Consider the following 22,604-nt stretch of genomic DNA (forward strand, 5'->3'; position numbering starts at 1 on the left):
TGAATCCCTGACAGAAATTAATTGCGGTGCTATTAACATGAGGCCGGTATGATACACCATTGATTAAAACTAGATTAATTACGTGTGTTATCTTGTTACAGAGTTACTACTATACGCATAATACGCTCAAGTAGACGTGGGGTTGCAGAAACAAGCCCGTTTATACACACAACAATATCTCTACACTAAATGATTGCCAAAACTTCATTTTGTTAGCATCACGATGTGTCGTCTGAGGAGTGGTAAGAAGAAGACAGGGCGGGGTACAGGCCAAGAAACGGACACTTTGTGAACAGAACTCAACCAAGAAGGTGTTATGCAAATTAATTTGTAGTCCACTGCAGGAAACTTTGAAAACTCGAGGGACTTTAAACTTTGTTCGCTAGTTTATGAATATATCTTTGATTTTGGATGACCATAATGTGGGTCTGTTTCGGAATAATAGAAATTGATAGATAGTGAAATGAACTTTTCATATCAATAACTTATTAATGAATTTTATTCTGAAATTTAGAATCGACTACCCATAAAAAGCATACAATAACAAATAAGACCTACGTGTACCTGCGACTTTCCATCACATTAACGGTGACCTTTCATCGGAAATTAGGTATTTTCGTACAATATTTCATTTCCATTCTGACCTGACGCTGTGGGCTCTTTAAATGAGAAATGCAAGCCGGGCCTTTACCAGGAATTTTGGGATGCCGCCAAGGATATAACTCAAGTTAAACTAGAGAATAATTACACTCAAATATCATGTGATGTCATATTATGTTCCTTGTGGTCATAAAACGTATTTTCAAGAACACAAATGTTAGATCTAATTTTAATGTATTAATTTTAGTGTATTTAATTACAAGTACTTATAACATTGTTTAAAATGAGTGATTATATCTTTCAGAATGTGTCTGACTGCAGTCCTGCCTATATGGATTTCATTTTATTACCTCCATTCATCAGTTTAAGCCCTTGTTTATGGATGAGGTGTACGCATTACTTGCGCGTGAATTTCACCGCTCACTTTATTCAATCCAATTTTCTTGTCAATTGTATTTGCATAACCGGTTATTGTGTGATGTGATTCAAAGGGGATAAGATGGATGTACTGGGTAGATCGGGATGACAGCGAAATCAGTTAACGCACGAAATACACGAGAATTCGTCGGGATATTGCGTTTTCCTTCTTGTTTCTTTAAAATAAAATGTCTCATAATTCAGAAGTGTATTTAAAATATAGCTGTGTTGTCTTTAGAGAATGTGATACAAAAGATGAATTTGCCACCAATTTGACAGATTTAAGAAAAGTCATGTTATTTTGTATATTAAATTTTATTGAATTGATATTCAATTATTTTTTGTGAAATTACTCCACTAGTTTCTTATACGAGTAATTATTAATACAAAGATCGAACCCTTAGAAAAAATTCCTTCGATCCGGCCGGATTCGAACCGACGTCTTCTAGCATATCGTGCCAGACGCTATACCAATTAAGCCACGGAACGAACCAGCGGACCTCACGAATTTTGCTATGTGCTTATTGTCGTGTCTTTGTATTTCGTTTTTCAACGACTTTTTAGTAGTAGCGCCATCTATGAGAAATCTATGGAAGTATTTCGTCACCCAATTAGATACAGCTACCAGTCCCGGCTAAAGATGTCGCTATTCACTGCATTTGAAATTTTATTGATTGCTATTCAATTTTTTTTTGTGAAATTGCTCCACTAGTTTGTTATAATTATTAATACAAAGATCGAAAACTTAGAAAAAATTCCTTCGATCGGGCCGGATTCTTAAAATCGGAAAATATGGTATCGCTTAAAAGTAGGAATAGCAAGGTATTTATTTTAGCAATAAAATCAATTGAATATCTGGCGAAGGTTTCCACAAAGTTGGAGCTGTTAGTGAAAATCCTCATTGTGATTGATTGCGACCCATCGGCTTCACCCCATGTTCAAACTTCGAAACATGCAATTCATCCATAAACTGATTGTTTTGGTAGCGTGCCTCAGCAAGGGAAGTGAGGAAAGTAGTTTAGTGCGGACAATAATATAAAAGGAACGTTGTTTGAATGTGATTTCGGTCGATTCACTCAGAGTACAGAACTATTTAGCTCTGGGGCTATAGTGTAAGTTTTCAAATATGTACACTTAACCATCGCGTTTGCGTTAAGATTTTAATTTAAACCTTATAAACACGTGATTAAGATCTAAATAAAAATCTCAACGCAAAAGCGGTAGTTAAGTTTTAATAATTACAAATTTACACTCCGGCCTCTGATTATCTAACGCACTGACTATGTGCTCACAGTAACTATTATCATAGTATAATAGGACTACTACAATAATACAATAAGTGTTTTTATGCTACTGTCATAATATAATGTGTCTTCATAAGTTGTATACTATGCTATTATCTAGACGTTTACAAACAGACAATTTTACAGAAATTGACAAAACAAGACATAGAAACTAATGAATGAAGAAAATTGAAATATATCTACGGGGAATTTGATCAATCCTTGGAATGATAAAATTTGTGTTTAAATAGGTATTCAGTAAAGAACTTAAAAGATCTTACAACTGATTGATGATTTATAGTTAGGTATTGAATGTGATATATGTAACAGAGACGAGTCTCTGTCCAGGTATACTATTAATCTTGAAGTCTATCCGACTACATAATTATGCATAATTCTATCTATAACAGGTCACTCACACCTAAATCTCAATAAGTAAATTCAAGCTTCGTACATACCAGGTGGCAACAGTGGCCACATCTAACGCTTCCTGTTGGCTACCATCCAATACGCGTTGTGCAATATTACACTGTGCTATTGTGACGAATTAGCATAGCTCCTGTTATGTTGCAACATAATTTTGGTGCCTTTAATAGTATTACTGGTTGTTATAGACATAATGTTTAGTACGTACCTGTTTGTGAGGTAATACATTAATATTGTAGCAGTAGAGCTCCTTGTGTAAGCTCCTGTAAGAATTCGTCCAGGGAAGTATTGCCACCTTTAGCAGTAATGTGAGAAATACTACGTTCTGGTATTGAAGGGTAAGGGTGCTGGTGAAATTATATGCACATAAGACTTGTCAACTTATGTCTCAGGGTGACGGGCGCAGTGGCAGTGCCCCTCAGATCTTTGCGATTTAAAGCTCTGAGTGGCAGTCTAACTGCAATTGTTATGGACAGGCGTGTAGCTCATCATCACGTGCATGACTTATTCGTCTTGTCACTTGATATTACATAACTTTTAATTTAACTACTTTAACTACTTCCGTGGGCCGACGGTTACCATGCCGGACTGCTACGCAGAGGTTCCAGGTTCGATTCCCGGACCGCATTTGTTTCTCTCGTGACTTTGGGTGTGCGTTGTGGTTGTCTATGTGTGTATCCATGACACCCGTGCCATAGGGTTTCCCTAGTGCGGGGGCTATGTTGAGTGTGTGCGTTATTATTATTATTATTATTTATCAATATTGGTGGTAGTTGTAGGCATAATGTTTAATACGTACCTGTTTATGAGGTAATACTTTAATTTAGTAACAGTAGAGTTCGTCCAGATAAGTTGGCAGTACTTGGACGCGCTAGCAGCGCACGAGACAGACGCCCCGGCCACATGCAACCGGGCAGACAAACATGTTCGTCTCTGCAGCTCACCACAAACCTCAACGAGTCCATACCCAAATCTGGGTCCACCAGAGACACCCGTGAAGGCGTACCACTGGCGAAGGGCTTGGTCTAGACCTGGTCTTGCTGTCGAGCCCGTAATCTCTCCGGAAAACCCTATCTCTCGGGTCGGTAGATAGGGACAGGTGGGTACGCAGTAGCAGTTGAGCGCCTTATGAAAGAGTTCGTCCGAAAAGTACTACCACCGTACCTATTTCTGCCGCCAAGCAGTAATGTAAGCATTACTGCGTCCCGATTTTGAAAGGTAATGGAGCTGGTGGAATTACAGGCACATGGGACTTGTTAACATATTATGATTCAGGATGATGGCCGCTGTTGCAGTGCCCTCCGATCTTTACGTTTCGCTTATTACCAGGCATACGACTTGATCGTCCCGTTACTTGACACCATAAATAAATAGAAAAAAAACCTTACATTATAATATATAGATCGAACGATGTTATCAACTTAGTTACATGAGTATATTAATATAACGTCATCAACTAGAAGACTGTCCTATACTTTTTCATAGCAAATATTTGAGACAGTGTCACAGATTACTTAATAGTTGCTACAGTGTGTTATTTATTGAAGAATGAAAGTTAATGGACGTTTATGCAAACTAGAAAATAATACGAATAATTTAGCGCCTTTTGAAAGTGATTAAGGAGATAAATTGATCTAACTACGCCATTTTGTATTCCTGAGAAATATTTGGACAATGGGACGATTTAGGACTGTAAGTATTAGTTAGGACTTAAACCATCGCTAAAGTTTTAAAAGTTCTACATCTAGTTTGCACCTCTTGTGTAGAAATACAGACAGTGGTTAACTTGAAATCAAAGTTCTGTAAGTAGTTTTAGTTCTTGTTTTGTTTCCATTAAATTTTGATATAGACAGCAAAGTTCACGATTCAGCTGTGAGACATGTTTCAAGTATTATCTAATCGTAAGTAAATTTGGTCGTGGGTAGTAATTGTGGGTTAGTTGCTTCAATGGCAAATTACATTCCATAAAAATGATTAGGATTCACTTTTAGCCATAACCTTATTAAAATTTTATCAGTTTCCTGAGTCTTGACCTAGTTTCTCTAATTTCTTTAGAACCTTAGCTTAACGTCCTTCCCGATCTTGGTTGCAAAGTTTAAGGCGTTCAGTATTTCTAATATTAAGACTATCATTCACGGGAAAAAGTGTTTATCCCATACAAACTTTAGAGTTCTTCCTACAATTTTGGTCTCATTTGTTTCAGTACACCTTAAGTTAGATTTATGTGTTTTGTTTAATAGTGATTTATAAATAAAATGTACTTAAATGGTTTCGTCCGAGAGAAATATGACATAAAATTTGGGAATTGGCGTGGTCACTTCTGCAAACCTATAATTAATATCAAAAACTTAAAACATGTATACCCTAGGGTATAGAAAATCATACGTCTTTTTCTCGATGAGTCAATAACAAAACCAACGAAACAACAAACTGGTGTTCAATTTCTTAGGCCCAGTAAGCAGCTACCTTTAAGTCAGCCATTCGTTGCCTTTAACAGGTCTTTGCAAATGCAGCTGGTCGGAGATAGTGAGCACAAGAGCTGGTGAATCATACTTTGTATGGGGAAACCGTAAGCACAATGGTTTTGAATCGGGTGGAGCCCCATTTCACTATATTGTCTAGTCTAGTCTACATCGGCTTAGATGGGACTTCCGTATTGTCCACTGCAAATTTGTTCAGAGGGAAGACTTTGAGAATGATAAAATTAATAGGAATAGCGAGTTTGTTTTGCCAAAGGCGCCTCGCAACAGTTGGGTTACCTTCTACGGCGGTGGTATCTGGAAGATCTTACGGCTTAATAGTCGAGATGGTGAGAGCTGAATAAAGGTTAATACGTAGTGGCAGTTCATCTGAAATCTCATACGAAAGTACAGTTACAGTTAGTACAGCAACTACAGATGCAGTTTTTGGCGTTCAGTGATAAAACCTATGATCGTCCAGGGAGAAAGCGGTTTTATTCCCTTTGAACACGTATCCAGTTCTATTAAAAAAAAGAAGCAATCATCCGCTTAGAGGCACTTTGCACGCGCGCCACTTTTGTTGGTTTCGGCTTATCTCGAAAGACCCATACGCTCGATTGCTGCTTTGTTTTGGGATCGTAACTATGAATCCATGTTTCGTCACCTGTTAGTATGTCCCACACCAAATTTGACGCCCCTTCGTTGAATCTGGTAAGCATGGCATTGCACCAAGTGACGCGATCCGTTTTTTGAGCCCCAGTCAAATTGTGTGGGATCCACCGATAGCACAGCTTTTTCACACCCAAATGTTTGTGTGTCCCCTTCCCTCTCGGACCGCGATAGCGATAAGACGTGCTTAGCGTGGGTGCTGTGTTCAAATAAATAAAAACATCTTTAAGTACCTGGAAGAGGCGCAACAAAACAGTGGCACAGATATATCAGTGAGTTAATTTTTAAACACTAATATTCAACACGACACTTTTATACACCTACTAGTCTCCGATCGAGAAATATAATACAAAATAAAATTTTTCATAATACCCACTACATTTGTGAGAGCTCTAGCTAAACTGGACGGATAGAGACTTTGTAAGAAACCGTCGATCTCGGCCACATAAGGAAGGTCTGTCAACATAAACTTCACCTCACTGTTTACAGGAGCAGTGCATTAAATAAATTATTATTCCTAATAACACAGTATGCCATTAAAAAGGACTCCGCCATCGTCATCGTCTACGCCCATAAATACAGAGTCTCTGAAAGCACCGACCCAAAAACAAATATGTCTTTCTGACCCTAACTTGAGTGCATCATGTGACGAAAATTTTCAATCACCCGCATTTGTAACGCAACGCATTAAAAGGAGGTGTGATGACGAGGAAATTCACATTATTGAAATGCTTAAAGAACTTAAGGCGGGGCAAGCATAATTTACTTCAGTTTTGAAAACGGTAAAAGAGGACCTGATGGCACAAAATAAGAAACTACAGGACTCCGTCGAGTTTTTATCTGCTAAATATGACGATGTCCTCGAACAGATGAAACAAATTGAGACCGATAGGCTGGAGGATCGAAAGTACATCCAACAATTAGAGGACAAAATTGATTACTTGGAGAAACGGTCCCGATATGCTAGTGTGGAAATAAGAAACATACCGAAACAAGACAAAGAGTCTAAACAGGACTTATTAAACATTGTTAGGGAGATAGGCAAATCCGTCAATTTACATATCCAGGCTAATGACGTCAAAGATACATTCCGTACAAACAACAAGTTCGGTAACAAGCCTGTAATCGTAGAATTCAATTCGGTAATACTCAAAGAAAGCCTAATCAAGTCCGTAATTTCCTTTAACAAAAATAAAAGCCGGGATGATAAGCTCAACTCTGCACACTTGAAAATTGGCGGGCCGAAAACTCCTATATACATGTCCGATAATCTCTGTGCCAAGACTAGAAAACTCTGAAGAATAAGAACTGACTAGGCATTTTAATTTTAATTCTAAGTCTGAATCTCATAAAAAAAAAGATTTATATTCGCTGGTACTTACTTACTTTTATTTTTGTTCTTCTTTTTTGTATGGATCTTTTTGTATTCTATATCTATAAGTTAATAACCAATAATGTAATTTTAGACAAAATCCAATTTATTACTAAAAAAAGTCGTAATTGGTATCACTTCTTTATCATAATGTTCAAACTAATAAACAATAATGTAATATTAGACGCACGCACACCACCTCATGATATTAAACTTTACACGCACACAAATCTGAGCACATCACCTCACTCTCACACATGCATAAACACTATCTACAAGTCAAAACTCACTCCTCATAACACAAACACTATTTACAAATCAAAACACACTCCATATAACATAATCAAAACTCATTTTATTACTAAAAAAAGTTGTGAATGGTATCACTACTTTATCATAATGTTCAAATTATTGTATACATTGTATCACATTGACAAAGTGGAAATTTCTCTTAAAATTCGATAATATATACTTACAAAATGACATTGATTCTTTTGCTGTATCAGAATCAGCCAAAATAGGTAATATCGAAAATTGTCAGTCACAAATGGATAGCTCTAAACACTTTTTAAAACTTTTAAATCAGAACATTCGCAGTATTTCCTGCAATATGCCTGGGCTAGAAACTCTAATAGCAAGATCCAAAGTCAATTGGGACGTCATGGTGTTGACAGAATGTTGGTTAAAATCTAATCCTAACATACCAATATTAAATGGATACAATAGATTCGCTACTAGTAACAATATCATACAAAATGACGGAGTTGTAATTTACGTAAATAACAGCTTATCTGTTGATGTGGAGGAGCCATCCTTCGCTGAAGCAAATTGTCTAGTAGCCAAATTTGATTTTGACGTCGTTATAATCGCTATATATCGTTCACCATCATACAAAAACCTATCAAAATTTCAAAACTCATTAGATCATATTTTAGCTAATTACTCTAAATACGGCACGGTTATTCTCACAGGAGATATTAATATAAATATAAGCGGCGAAAATTTAGATGTTACCTCTAGTGATTATTTAGAACTAGCAGCCTATCACGGGTTGCTGCCTGCGCATACTATACCCACTCGTCTGAGTAACTGTCTTGATCATATACTTTTAAAAACGAAAGCACAAGCGTTTACATACGTCGCTGAAAGTAGTGTAACAGATCATGAAACTGTCGTATTGTTCCTTAGATTAAAGCGAATTATCAACTATTCAACAACTTATTTATCCAGTGTTAATTACGACGGAGTATTTTCCAGTTTAACAAACATAGACTTTAAACCACTTTTTGAATCTAATGACGTTGATTTTGCCACTGATTATCTGATCTCCTCTGTAGCCCAAGCAGTAGCATCTAACACCAAATTAGTAGCCCTTTCGAAGAATAAAAGAATCATAAAACCTTGGATTACTCCAGGATTGCTGCGGTGCATGCGTAACAGAAACAATCTTCATAGAAAAGCAAAAAAGAATCCAAATAATACAATTGTCACTATAACTTATAAGCGCTATCGCAACTATTGCAATAATTTATTAAAAAAGCTTAAAAGAGACTATGAGAAGTGTGAACTTGATAAGGCTAAAAATAATCCTAAATTACTTTGGAAGACCATAAATATTATCACCAACAGAAAAGAAATGCAAATGCCTGCTGCAAAGCTGATTTCTATCGGCACTGATACTCGTGATGCTATTAACAAGGTAAATGACTTTTTTGTAAATGTGGGAAGGAATCTGGCCGAAAATATTATTACAACACATACCACCCCTAATTTGAATACTGCAGTTGCCAGTAGCTCTTTGCATTCAATGGTGTTCTTGCCCACGGATGAAGGCGAAGTTGAGAGTTTGATTGTGTCATTGAAAAGCAATGCGGTGGGATGGGATAATATCAGTGGTAAAGTTTTGAAATCTATTAAGGATTTAATTGTGCCACCTTTGACGTACATATGTAATTTGGCGATTATGAGTGGCATTTTTCCGCGAGCCTTCAAGAAAGCATTGATCATACCTGTCCACAAGAGTGGAGATCGGGACCGTGTCGACAACTATAGGCCAATATCTATACTGCCATCAATGTCCAAAGTACTAGAAAAGATCATGAATACAAGGCTGATTACTTTTCTAGAAGCAAAAAGGCTGCTTTCTTCATCACAATTCGGTTTTCGTGCTGGCAGTTCGACAGAGAATGCCGTGCACGAACTTACTAGCTATATTTTTCAAAATATAGATGAAGGAAAGAAATGCTTAGCTGTATTCCTGTATTCCTAGATTTAGCGAAAGCTTTCGACACGGTCTCAATCCCACTTTTGATCAAGAAACTGGAGCGAATAGGTATCAGAGACACGCAGCTTAGACTTTTTAGTAGTTTCTTGAGCAATAGAACGCAATATGTTAAGATCGGGGATGTTGTTAGTGACGATCAACCGCTCTCTTACGGCATTCCGCAGGGAAGTATTTTGGGGCCTACCCTCTTCCTAGTTTATGTAAATGAACTATGTAATTTAGAGTTACTCAATGGCCGTATAATTTCTTTCGCTGATGATACCACTTTAACATTTAGTGCCAAAAGTTGGGAAGAAGTATTCACGTACGCCCAGCATGGTTTTGACAATGTGAACGATTGGTTATGTAACAATGTTTTGACTTTAAATATAGATAAAACCAAATATATTACCTTCACAAAGCGGGGTTACGTAACTAACATGCCTTTCTCCATTGTGGCGCATAAATGTCCTCCGCCGCATGACATTAGTTGTAATTGCTCCAAGTTAGAGAGTGTTAGGACAATCAAATACCTTGGGATATATATCGATGACAATCTCAATTTTAATAAACATGTTGATAGACTGGTACCAAGGATACGGAAGCTAATATATATCTTTAAGAATTTACGTAATGTTGCAGACCATAGAACTATCAAAATAGTGTACACAGCGCTATGTCAGTCTATACTTTGCTACTGTATAACTAGTTGGGGCGGAACTTACAAATCTACCATGTTAAAACTAGAAAGGGCACAAAGAGCGGTACTCAAGACTTCCCAAAATCTTAACTTTTTATTTCCCACTTCAGAGTTATTTAAACTATGCAAAGTACACACAGTTCGGCAACTATACATTATGTGCGTTATCGCAAAAGTTCATTCCAAGTTACCATATGAACCCTCTATAATAACATCAAAAAGACGCAAGGATATTGTATGCAGTTATAGACAACACTCAACATTCTCTCATAGAGCGTTTTCATTTTTGGGTGGTTTCATATATAATAAATGTAATAAAATGTTAAATTTGTACCCATTAAGCAAACAGGAATGTAAACGAACTGTTTCCGAATGGTTGCTTACACTAGGTTATGATAAAACAGAAAATCTACTATTAGTAAATATTTAATATTGTTATAATCACCTAGTGTGCTGTTTGCAATTAGTTATAATACAGACTACACACGCACACACCAACCCACCAACCCACAAACACACAATAACTCACTCTCTCACTCACACTCACACACAGACACACTCATAGACACATAAATACATACATACATACTTAAACAGACAAACAAATTAATCACACAATTATATACGTGCTTTATGAAATTGAGTAATTATAAAGATCTTTTTCTATGTAGCTTACTATTATTTATTTATTTTTGTGAATGTATCCACGTGCAATATTTGACTGAAATGTCCGTGGGGTGGAGGCCTGGTGATCCATAACACAGGTTTTAACCTAGCTTGGACACCAGTCTCCCACAATAGCATTGTAAATATATATATTTGTACATTTAACCCTTGTAAATTTGTCAGCTATTGGGAGAAATAAATAAATTTTGTTTGTTGTTTGTTTGTTTGTGTAGTATTGATTAAATTTGACTCATGCCTAAGATGCCAGAATCTCATGGTATGTTACATGCTTTCTGCTTTGATCATACGGCGCACAGCTTCGATGTTTTTGTTGTTCACAGCAGTGGACGGGCGACCATCACGAAATTCGTCACTGAGATTCACATGACCGCGTCTGAATTCTGCAAACCAGCTATAAATAGTCGTCTTGCATGGTGCTTCATCGTCAAAAGCCGAGCGAAGCTCCGTTGAGCTGCTAAATTACACTTAAAGTTGTAGAACATCATACTACGAACACGAACAAGTTAAATCCATGGTGATGTAGACAACCAATTTCTAAAATGACGCCACAATGTTCAAGTGACAGTCAGATGAAACAAACTGTGTTCTACAGCCAAAGAGTTTCATTTTCGAATGTTGTAATTACTTTTTAAATATTGTTTATGTAAGCGGCTAGTTCCGGAAACTTATAGTGCGCCCTATGTATATGAAGTATTATATTGTCTTCAGTTTCACCAAATAAACTTAAAGTTTTCTCTATGTAAAGTCTAAATAAATTAACTTATACATTTTAAAGATATATTAAATGTTATATATTAAAGAAGGAATAAGTGTAGTGTGATTTTACATGTTTACACCTCTACTCAATCTAAGTACATTAAAATGTAATTCAAATTCAAACCAATTTTTTTGTGTATCGTGTATATTTGCGAAACGATGCGATTCAAAGGGCCTAAGATGGATGGGCCGTGTAGATCAGAATGACAGCGAAATCAGTGGACGCATAAAATATATGGGAATTCGTTTGGATTTCGCGTATTCTTCCTTATAAGACTCACTATTCAGAAGGATGTTTTAAAAAAAATATGTTCTCTCCTGTATTTCGTACTGGGTAACAGCTGGATTTCAAATTTTTTTAAGCGTTTTCAAGATCTTTTAAGAAAAACTTGGTGTCATAAAATAGCTTTTAGATTTTGTTACGCTTTCTTACTTCGGTTGTTCAGAGTATATTAAGTGGGTCTTGGTCGCAGGTACAGTCTTTTCTACAGTCAGTTCTTTCCCCACCTCGTCCTTCTATCGATATTTGGGCCGATCAACTGGTCGTTGACCACTAGAACGTCCCTTATAGGCACCTTTCACCGCTCTTTGAGTTCGCATCCTTTCGAGATGCCTGTCACGATTTGCTAGAAGACGTTGGTTTGAATCCAGCCGTATCGAAAGAATTTTCTCTAAGTCTTCGATCTTTGTATTAATAATTATAACAAACTAAGTAGTTGAATATTATGGTGCTGAAACATTCTGACATTTAATAAATTAGATTGTACATAATATAGACTGCCTGCCCTCGTGACCGAACGGTTACCATGCCGGAGTGCCACGCAGAGGTCCCGGGTTTGATTCCCAGGCCGGAAGAAATGTTTGTATGGCCTACATTTAATTCTCTCGTGAGTTTGGGTATCATTTGTGGTTGTCTATGTGTGTGTCAATGGCACCTTCGAAACATGTTGAGCGTGTGCGTTATTATTATTATTATTATAGGTAAAAATACATTACATTAAAAAATGGCCTGTATCTTTGTAGTAATAATTGTATTATGTACATTATTGTATTATGTTGTTTATTTTATGAAAATAGTTGATTTAGTTTAGTACATAACAAATAAAAAGTTTTAGTGCTCCTTGAAAGATATTGGAAAGTCAAATTGCTTTGGCTACTCCTAATTTCGGATAGCCGAAAAATATTTAGTTTACGTCTTATGATATAATAATAATATTATGTGCCAGACAACCACACCAATTTTCTGTTCTCAAACTAGGGAATTCCCTGTACTATGAGTACCAGAGCAACGGAATTCATTCTGGGGCACTTCCCAGAACACCCAGACCAGAACCAATTTAGAAAAGTTCATTGTATAATTACCGGAAGGCGATCACTAGGACGGCCCCTTACTAGATGGACGGATGACCTGGTAACGGCGGTGGGTAACCGGTGGATGCACCTCGCGTCCGACCAGATAGTCTGGCAATGTTTGGGGGAGGCCTATGTTCAGCAGTGGACGTCTTTCGGCTGATATGATGATAATGATTATATAATTGGTCATACCGGGAATCGAGCCCGGGCCCTCTGCACTCAGTGCCCACAATGTAAACCGTTAGGCCACCGAGATCGTCAAATATAACATAATGTTTAAATAACGCCTCGTGTAGAATTTACAGACAGTGACAAACTTGAAATCAAAATTTTATAATTTCAATTTGTACTTTGTTTCATAAATCTTTAACGTTAAATTTTAAATTGTTTTGGTAAATATTCTTGCAATTCTTTGCAAGTGGAATGTCAACACTAGCGACACGTCACGGGAGGAAGGAGAGGCGAGGGGGCCCAACGCCATACTGCCAAGCGACGTCAAGCGAGATGCGCACGCTCTCGTTTATCTTAAGTAAAAATAATTCATTTTCACTGTATGTTGTACAAGCTCAAGATTCAAGTGTTTACAATATATTTCCATAAGTTTCTTTGTAACACCCACCCGGTTGGAAACATAATTGGCTACCGTGACAGGACAAAATACCGTGATATACGGCTGGAGTTCGTTGTTAAACGGACTTTCCTGGAATTTGCTGCTGCGCATCAACAACTTTGGCTGGATCAATGAGACAAGTGAATCAGTGGCACATCACGGAGAGATATCAACATTAGGGGAGTAGCTCTGTCCTTTAACCCTTCTTTCCTAAATCTGCAAGTCTTTAATTTGTGTTGAAGGCAGTCTCGGCTATGAGTTTGTGAGAGTGATATTTTCTATGTTCTTGCCGTCAAAGTAATAATATTTGCATGTGCATCGGGGTGCTTGCGCGGTTTACGTATTGGCTATTTTCACGGCACATACCTGCTTTTTGCCTTCGGCATAAATTTGCTTTATTAATGGGATGGGATGCTTTGTTAGGAGGAATGGGATTAAAATTGCTGGAGTATCATTTGATAGGTCCACTAACATTCTCAATGTGTGCCAAGGACCTTCGTCACCATAACAAACACAACTTTGGTAGTATTCGGTTGACGTTCTCCGTAAAGAACATCGGTTGCCTTAACTCCTTCATCGACTTTTTTATCAGCAAATGCAGGTCCGAATAGTGTACACGCCTGGATATAGTACTCTGATACTACAACATTATGTGTAAACAGTTGATAGCTAGAATCCAATGTTTAAAGAAACCAAATTCAGTACATATTGTTGATACATCCAATAATTAATGGGTTTATAGAAGTCAATATTCGTATAGGAAAGAAAAACAAAGAAAAAAGATAATGGATTCTAATGCTATATAGTAAGTTTGTAGACTTGCATTGGCTGGCACCGACTCCAAAGATAACTGATTAGATATTGTAAATATTTAAGTATCAATCATTTTTAGTGGTAAAATAAAGGCTGATTCACGGTACACCGTCAAAGTGCCGTGTCGTTTCCATTGTGCGCCGGCCGGGTTTTGTTATTTTCCATTTTCCTCTTGAGTGATAAGGTTGTGTTATTAATACTATTTTCTTAACCTGAGTTGACAGCTATTGCAATGGCTCTTGATGACGAAGTATTGGAAACACAAGATAGCGTGCCGGAGAAACCGAGAATCCGAAGTAGAATTGCGACGCTCTACAATGATTTGATAGATGATGAGAGCATTTTGCGCTTGCGCTGTCCACTGTACTATAGTTCTACATTGACTACCCTCCGGTTGCCCGGCCAATGCATTTATATTACGACGTGTCGCGATCGGGCCGTGTTGGAACCGGGAAAAAAATACTCGACGCCGTGTCCCGACCGCGCCTCGTGCGTGACACGAACTCGGCCCGGTCTAACATGAAGTTCATACATAAGCATATATAGATATTTGACCGTGGCACAGGCGGCGCACGACAAAGAAAGAGTAAAAGAAAGGAGTGAAAGAGTTCATCCCGGGAAGTACTGCCACCTTACCTATTTCTGCCGCCAAGCAGTAATGTCAGCATTACTGTGTTCCGGTTTTGATGGGTAACGGTGATGGTGAAATTACAGGCATATGGGACTTGTCAACTTATGTCGCAGGGTGACGGGCGCAGTGGCAGTGCCTCTCAGACCTTTGCGATTTAAATCTCTTGAATGGCACTGCAATTGTTATGGACAGGCGTGTAGCTTACCATCAGGTACACCACTTGTTCGTCCCATCACTTGATATAAACAAAAAAAACATACCATTAATGATACTTTATTAAAATTATAGGTCATAACCTATAAAGAATTGTCACGTTATATAATTGTATACATAAACCATAAATGTATACGATCAGTAAGTAGCACATACCAATAATAATACTTTATTAAAACTATAGGTCTCTTTATTGGTTTGGATAAGAATCGTGTCGTTGTAATTGTATAAATAAACCGTAAATGTAGATAGATTGATTAATAAGTAATTGTAATACTGTGTACAAAACGAAATGAGACAAAATAAATTTAAAGTATTATATGCATTGCTGTCGTTTTTCGTTTGGAGGAAATCTGTATTTTGCTATTTTTCGCTGTCTTTTAGACTTTTTGTGGTTTTTGAAGTTGGTTGAATTTAAAAAAGTTTTTATTGTAAGGTGTGTAACTATATTATGTATTCTTTAATTAATCAAAGCAGACGTTGATTCTGCTGTGAATGTAAGTGCTTTGACCCGATGTTGCAGTTGTTCGCATATCTGGATATATATCATGCCCAATTTTGGATTGCGGAAAAATATTTATGTCTACATCTAATTTACACGTCTTGTGCAAAAATACGGATTACAAATTTAAAGCTAAATTTTTTGTATTTAGTTAAATTATATTTATATTTTATTATTAGTTAATTATTGTACCAGTGGTCAAGAACAAGACTGGCAACCTATCTGATAAGACAGATTATCGCCTTATATCACTTGCCACTACCACCGCCAAGATACTTGATCGTATGCTGGTCACTATACTGGAAAGACACGTAAAGATTCACGTCGCCCAATTTGGTTTCAGAGAGGGATTGTCCACGGATGGTGCAATACTATGTCTAAAGCATACGGTCAGTTATTACACAGATAGGAAAACCCCCGTGTATACCTGTTTCCTCGACTTGTCGAAAGCATTTGATAAAGTCACTATGATCTGCTCTGGCAAAAACTTAGTGAGACATAACGGAAGAATGTGTGGCTATTCTTGAGCACTGGTAGCTCACGCGGACAGCTTTCAGGCCGTAATACGGAAAAAGATTGTGTCGCTGTTGAGTCGCGTGAGGCAGAGGCCCAACAGCATTCTAAGTGCAATATCGGGAAATTTTGACTGTCCAATAGTAAAATTCTGGATAGAGCAAACTAAGGGCGTAGCCCAATTTATAGTGTAGTTATAAATTAAGTCTGCACTGTGTTATACTAACCTTGTTTTTAATTATTGTTAATTATATGTTGTTATTTAATTAATTATATTAATTATTTGTGTTTTAATTATATGTTATTACATTATCGTACTAGCATACTATGGATATTTTTAATAGTGCGAAATAAAGAATTATTATTATTATTTAAGGTTTCTTAGGTTAAGTTTTAGCATACATTGGACGATAATTTTACGAATTAGTAAGTTTATAATTTGAAAAGATATACAACACACCAAGTATAACCTTATTGAAAATAAAATCCGGTGTTAAATAGAGTTTTATTAAATTATAAAAATTACAATCCTATCCACGATTTTATCAATGATTTGACTTTTTTTCTGGCTTCTCTCATTTCATTAGAATCCTGCTCTGTGTCTCGATGCAAGACTTTACAATGTGATGAATTTGGGATTAAAATTGCTGGAGCCTCATCAGACAGGTCTTTTAACACACTCAAAGAGTGCCAAGGGTCTACATCGCCGTTAACAAACACGACTTTGGTAATATTCGGTTGACGACCTCCATACAAAGCATTGGTTGCCTTAACTCCTTTATCAACTCTTTTCTCATCGAAATCAAACCCAAATAGTGTTGTACAAATCTCAATATAGTACTCTAACGGCAAATTATGTGTAAACGGTTGATTATTATAATCCAATGTTTGAAAGAATCCAAATTCAGTACACGTCTGGTACATCCAAGATATCATGTACGGCTCCCAGTTTTTAAGGGACTTGTAGAAGTTAATATCGTAACAATCTTGGGGCTGATTTTTTTCATTAAACAAAAATTCTATTCTAGAAGTATTTAACATTCGTTCACATTCTTCTTTAAACTCGTCAATATTTTCTGAATATTGAGCAATTTTGGCCAAAATGTATAATTTATGTAAGATAAACTGTTGCTTGTTTTCTTTCTTAGTCATGTCACTATAATCGCAAATTTTTTCTTGTCTTTTAAGCTCTTCTATACCTTCAGGAGTACTAAGCAAGGTTTCATAATTTTTCAATATCTCCTTTATTTTATCGTAGCATTCCGGACTGCCATGTTGTAAAAAATCCTTAAAAACAATCTCCATATATTGAAAAAAATTTTTCGTAGCTAACACAGGTCCACTTACTGAAATACCTGCGTCTACTAAATCACTATAGACCAATTTCATCCAGGCAGCTAAATTTCCCGCGTATGATCCACCAACTACTACTACTTTCGGACTTGCAGACTTCTCGGACAGAAACGTTGATTTCAAGTACTTCAGTAGTGTTGCTAAATCAGCAAGAGCCTGCTGCGAACTTAAATATTTCATATTATCTGTGACTAACTCAGGGAACGGCAAACTTTTGCCGTAATATCTATGTTCTGACATTATCAAGGCTCCGTTAGTTTCTTTGGCAAGATTATTAACCAACCCGTCGAACAGGGAATCCATTTGATTATAGAGTGGCATTTCGCCGCCAATTAGTAAATAAATTGGTCCATTTGGCTGGTAAAATTCCATATTTTGAGCGTAACTCATCATCCAAGTTCTGGTCTCTGTTTCATTAAAGTGATCTACGGGTTGTTTGATCAACCTCAGCTCGATTTTCGACATATTGAAATATTTTTCAGCACGTTTATGATGATCAAAAAATTTTAGTCCGCCCATGATCGGGAATACAATTCCATTTACAAAATATAAATTTAAAAAAAGTGGTATAAATTTTATTAGGAATCGATTGTATTTTGACGTACTCATATTTTTATTTCAAAGAAAATGTTAGTTGATTTGACCTTTTTATGTGAAGATTTACTCTACCCATATAATTATACTTAATAAGTTTAAAAAATTGGGTGGATTTTCCTTTATATACTATAGCAATCAGTTGCATGAATTTTACTTATTTCCCATATTTGCATATTTTATTTCATGCCTTCTTGAAATTGTAGACACTATCAACCTTGAATATTTAAAATATCGGAAAGTCGATAATGTTTAAAATGCTGATAAGACATGGTAGTAATGACACATTCTAGTTAAACTTTAATTATAGCCAGTTATTTTACCTAACGGTCGAGTTATGCGACTTATTTCTGTCCGATCTCTCGTTTAAGTTAAGTGAAAATAATTCATTTTCACTGTATGTTATACAAGCTCAAGATTAAAGTGTTTACACATTTCCGTAAGTTTCTTTGTACTACTCATCCTGCTGGGAAAAAGAGTTTTATTAACTTTTAATAATTACAATCCTATCCATGATTTTACCAACGATTTGACTTTTTTATGGTTTCTCTCATGTTAATATTTTTTTTTTAATTAAATGGACTTGCTCTTGACGACTACCTATCTCTGGAGCAGATAGGATCTACTATGGAACAAGCTTGCCCAGAACATGCCTTTTCAGTCGCACCTTAAAGATACCCGAGTTGTATGAATTCGGAAATACAGTCGCAGTCAGAGAATTTCATTCCTGGGCTGTGCGCATAATAAAAGATGATGAAAAGCGCTTAGTACGCCTGAAGGGAATATCGACTAAGAAGGATGATATCCCGCCGTACGTCTGGATGTCCGATGGTAAAACGGGGCTGGCGGGATGAGCTGATGGAGCTCATGGGCACACTCACCGAAATATATTCTGTAAAAAACCGACTGACGGGCAACTTTGCGCCAGTGGGCTAAACTATGAAGTTTAGATTCGAGTTAATCGTCGTCAATGAGTCTCCTGACTCTGTGCTCTATCGAATCAAGAGCCTCAAGTTGATATTTCGCTGAGCCATCCCATAGGTGACTGCAGTACTCCATGCAAGATCGGACGCTTTGTATAAAGTTAAGAGCTGTCCAGGCATGAAATATCGCTTTACCTTATTAAGGATACCCAGTTTTTTGTTAAAGTTAAGGGTTGCGCTCAATGTTATACCAAGAAGGTCCAAGCTGTCGGCAAGAGAGACAGATATACCCCGAAAAGTGGGAGTCAGATCAAATTGACTCCTTTTAGCAGAAAATAGACAGGCCTGCGTTTAGGTGGCGTTGAACTCGATCAGATTGTCGTCTCCCCATTGAGAGACAAGAATTAAGGTAAAATTCGTTCGCTCCACCATGGCTTCTCTCAACGAACGGATAACTACCCTGCTGTCTTTTAAGCTCCTCCTGTCTTAATCCTGCTCCGTATCTGCAATCAGGATCTTCGTCACCATAACAAACACACCTTTGGTAGTATTTGGTTGACATAACGCTCACAATCAACATAGCCCCGCACTAGGGAAACCCTGTGTCGCGGATGCCATGGACATACACATAGACAACCACAAATTACACCCAAATTCACTAGAGAAATAAATGTAGGCCATACAAATATTTCTCCCGGCCCGGGAATCGAACTTGGGACCTCTGCGTGGCAGTCCGGCATGGTAACCGTTTGGCCACGGAGGCAGTTATAGAGCATCGGTTGCCTTAACTCCTTCATTGACTCTTTTCTCATCAAAATCAGGTCCGAATAGTGTATACGCCTCGATATAGTACTCTAATACCACAACATTATGTGTAAACAGTTGATAGCTGGAATCCAATGTTTGAAAGAAACCAAATTCATATATTGTTGATACATCCAATATATCAGATATGGTTCGTAGTCTTTAATGGGCTTAGGTATAGAAGTCAATATTCGTATAAGAAAGAAAAACGAAGAAATAAAATTATTTTTCCGGATTCCTATGTGTAACAATCACGAAAACCTAAGAACTCGATGCAAAGAAATAAGTTAAAGGATTCTAATGCTGTACAGTAAGTTTGTAAACTTGCATTGGCTGGCACCGACCCCAAATTTAACTGATTAGATATTGTAAATATTTAAGTATAAATTATTTTTTTTAGTGGTAAAATAAAGCTTCTTTCTAACCGATCAGTAAGTAACACATTTATAATATTTTACCAATAATAATATTTTATTAAAACTATAGGTCTCTTTATTGGTTTAGACAAAAATCGTGACGTTGTAATTGTATAAATAAACCGTAAATGTAGATAGATTGATTAATAAGTAATTATAATATTGTGTAGAAAACGAAATGTGACAAAAATAAATTTAAAGTGATACGTGCATTGCTGTCGTTAGGATTAGATGTAATCCTAATAATACGAGTACATATCATGCCCACTTTCGGATTGCGGAAAAATATTTATGTCTATGTCTAGTTAACACCTCGTGTGCAAAAAATACGGATAAAAAATTTAAAGTATTTTTTTTTTATTTAGCTTAAGGTTTGTTACGTAAACTAAATACATTGGACGATAACCTTGAAATTGTGGACACTGAATATTTAAACCTACCTTGAATATTTAAAATATCGGAAACAATTTTATGCTTGTTTTTTGAGTAAAAATGTTTGGTGGTAACGAGAATTAAGGCGAGTTGCCGGAGGAGAAGCGGGAAAAACTGTTTTTCCAGATGAAATGATTTGGGTATTTACTATTAAATAACGGTCTTACAGAAAATAATATACGGTACACCTAAGGATATTTCTAAATAATGTGCTAATTTGTTTCACGATAGGATGTACTTCCCCCGATTTATAAAAAATCCTGAAAATAAAATTCTAAAACGAATTAGTTAAGAATAAAATATGTAACGTTGCACATCATTTTCATATGGAGACATTTCTCTTTACAGAGAACTTGGTAAATTTAGATTTTCAACGGATGGGTATAGGGATGGAATGGGTATATATATTAGTTATTAAATTCATACTTATCACGAAATTTGAAAATTGCCCAGCGGTTTTACGAAGGCGCCGCGCCGCCTGCTGCCCCGTTTGTCACCATCAGGCGCTTGTCGACGTCGGATTTGTGTCAATTTTTTTCCGCCTGTTCTTATTTTATTCATATTAATTTGCGCTAATTTTATTAATATTGTTACACGCATTGCAATATTGTGTTTTTACAAATGTAAATACATACAAATGTGCACAAGTATGGTATAATTTATAAAAAAAATAGGGTATAGAGGGTAGTGGTCATCTATGAGAGACGGTTGCTTCCCAATTGAGAGGACGACGGTTCTAATCCAGACGGCGTGCATTAGTACAAAGATTTTGAAAAATTTCCTTCGATCCGGCTGGTTCGAACCAACGTGTTCCAGCAAACCGTGTCAGACGCTATGCCAACTAAGCCACGGAACGAACTAGCGGACTTTACCAATTTCTCTGTATGCTTTTTGCAGATCTTTGTTTTTGGTTTTTTAACGACTTGTTTTGCCGTAGCGCCGTCTGTGAGAAATCCATTTCTTCATTTAAGTGTTCGATCTTTGTGATTATAACAAACTAGTGGAGTAAATTTCACAAACGTAATTGAATATCAGGGTGGTCAAACATCGTGACTTGTACTTATTTAAAGTTTGGTAGCAATACCACTCGTTAACGGTGAACGAAAAATATCGTGATAAAACCAGCACGTAGGAGATGGTTCATAACTCCTGGAAAACGTGTGAACCTTGAACTGATCTCATAAAAATATATCTATAAATAGTTACCTAACAGTCTCGTTTACAACGTCTAGTCGAAGTCAGAGCATATCCGCTATTGGTAATTAGATGTACACGTGTACATGGAAGCAGTAGAGCTCCTTGTGAAAGAGTTCGTCCAAGTAAATGTTGCCACCTTACCTATTTCTGCCGCTAAGCAGTAATGTGAGCATTATTGCGTTCCGATTTTGAAGGGTAAGGATGCAGGTGAAAGTACTGGCATATGGGACTTTTCAACTTATGTCTCAGGGTGATGGGCGCTGTGGCTGTGCCCTTCAGATTTTTGTGATTTAAAGCTCTGAGTGGCACTGCATCTGTAGGGCTAAAACGATATTGCGCGACTTGCGCGAGAGCGACACAAAACGCGAGTTACTGCTGTTCTTGCAAAGACATCTCGCGGTTTTATATCGCTCTCGTGCAAATCGCGCCTTATCGTGCTAGCCCTACTGTTATGGACAGGCATGTCGCTTTCCATCAGGCGCACGACTTGTTCGTTCCATCACTTAGTCTCGTAAAAAGAAACATGTACCTCGTAACTTGATGTTATTTGTTTTAAATGTATAAAGCCATTAATAAATAGGTTTTTTTTTTACTTAAAGTAATTGTCTTGGTGCATAC

The 22,604-nt window shown here is 36.9% G+C and overlaps 1 protein-coding gene across 1 annotated transcript; it reads right to left on the minus strand.

Moving 5' to 3' along the window:
• Positions 1-16,760: 16,760 nt before the first annotated feature.
• Positions 16,761-18,173, minus strand: LOC113227026 (putative serine protease K12H4.7). Its single transcript, XM_026459886.1, has one exon. The coding sequence runs from the start codon at positions 18,137-18,139 to the stop codon at positions 16,790-16,792; it is 1,350 nt and encodes a 449-aa protein (XP_026315671.1). The 5' UTR covers positions 18,140-18,173; the 3' UTR covers positions 16,761-16,789.
• Between the last annotated feature and the right edge of the window lie 4,431 nt (positions 18,174-22,604).

This window comes from Hyposmocoma kahamanoa, unplaced genomic scaffold (genome assembly GCF_003589595.1).
Source record: "Hyposmocoma kahamanoa isolate Upper Pololo Valley unplaced genomic scaffold, ASM358959v1 202, whole genome shotgun sequence".
Taxonomy (NCBI): Eukaryota; Metazoa; Arthropoda; class Insecta; order Lepidoptera; family Cosmopterigidae; genus Hyposmocoma; species Hyposmocoma kahamanoa.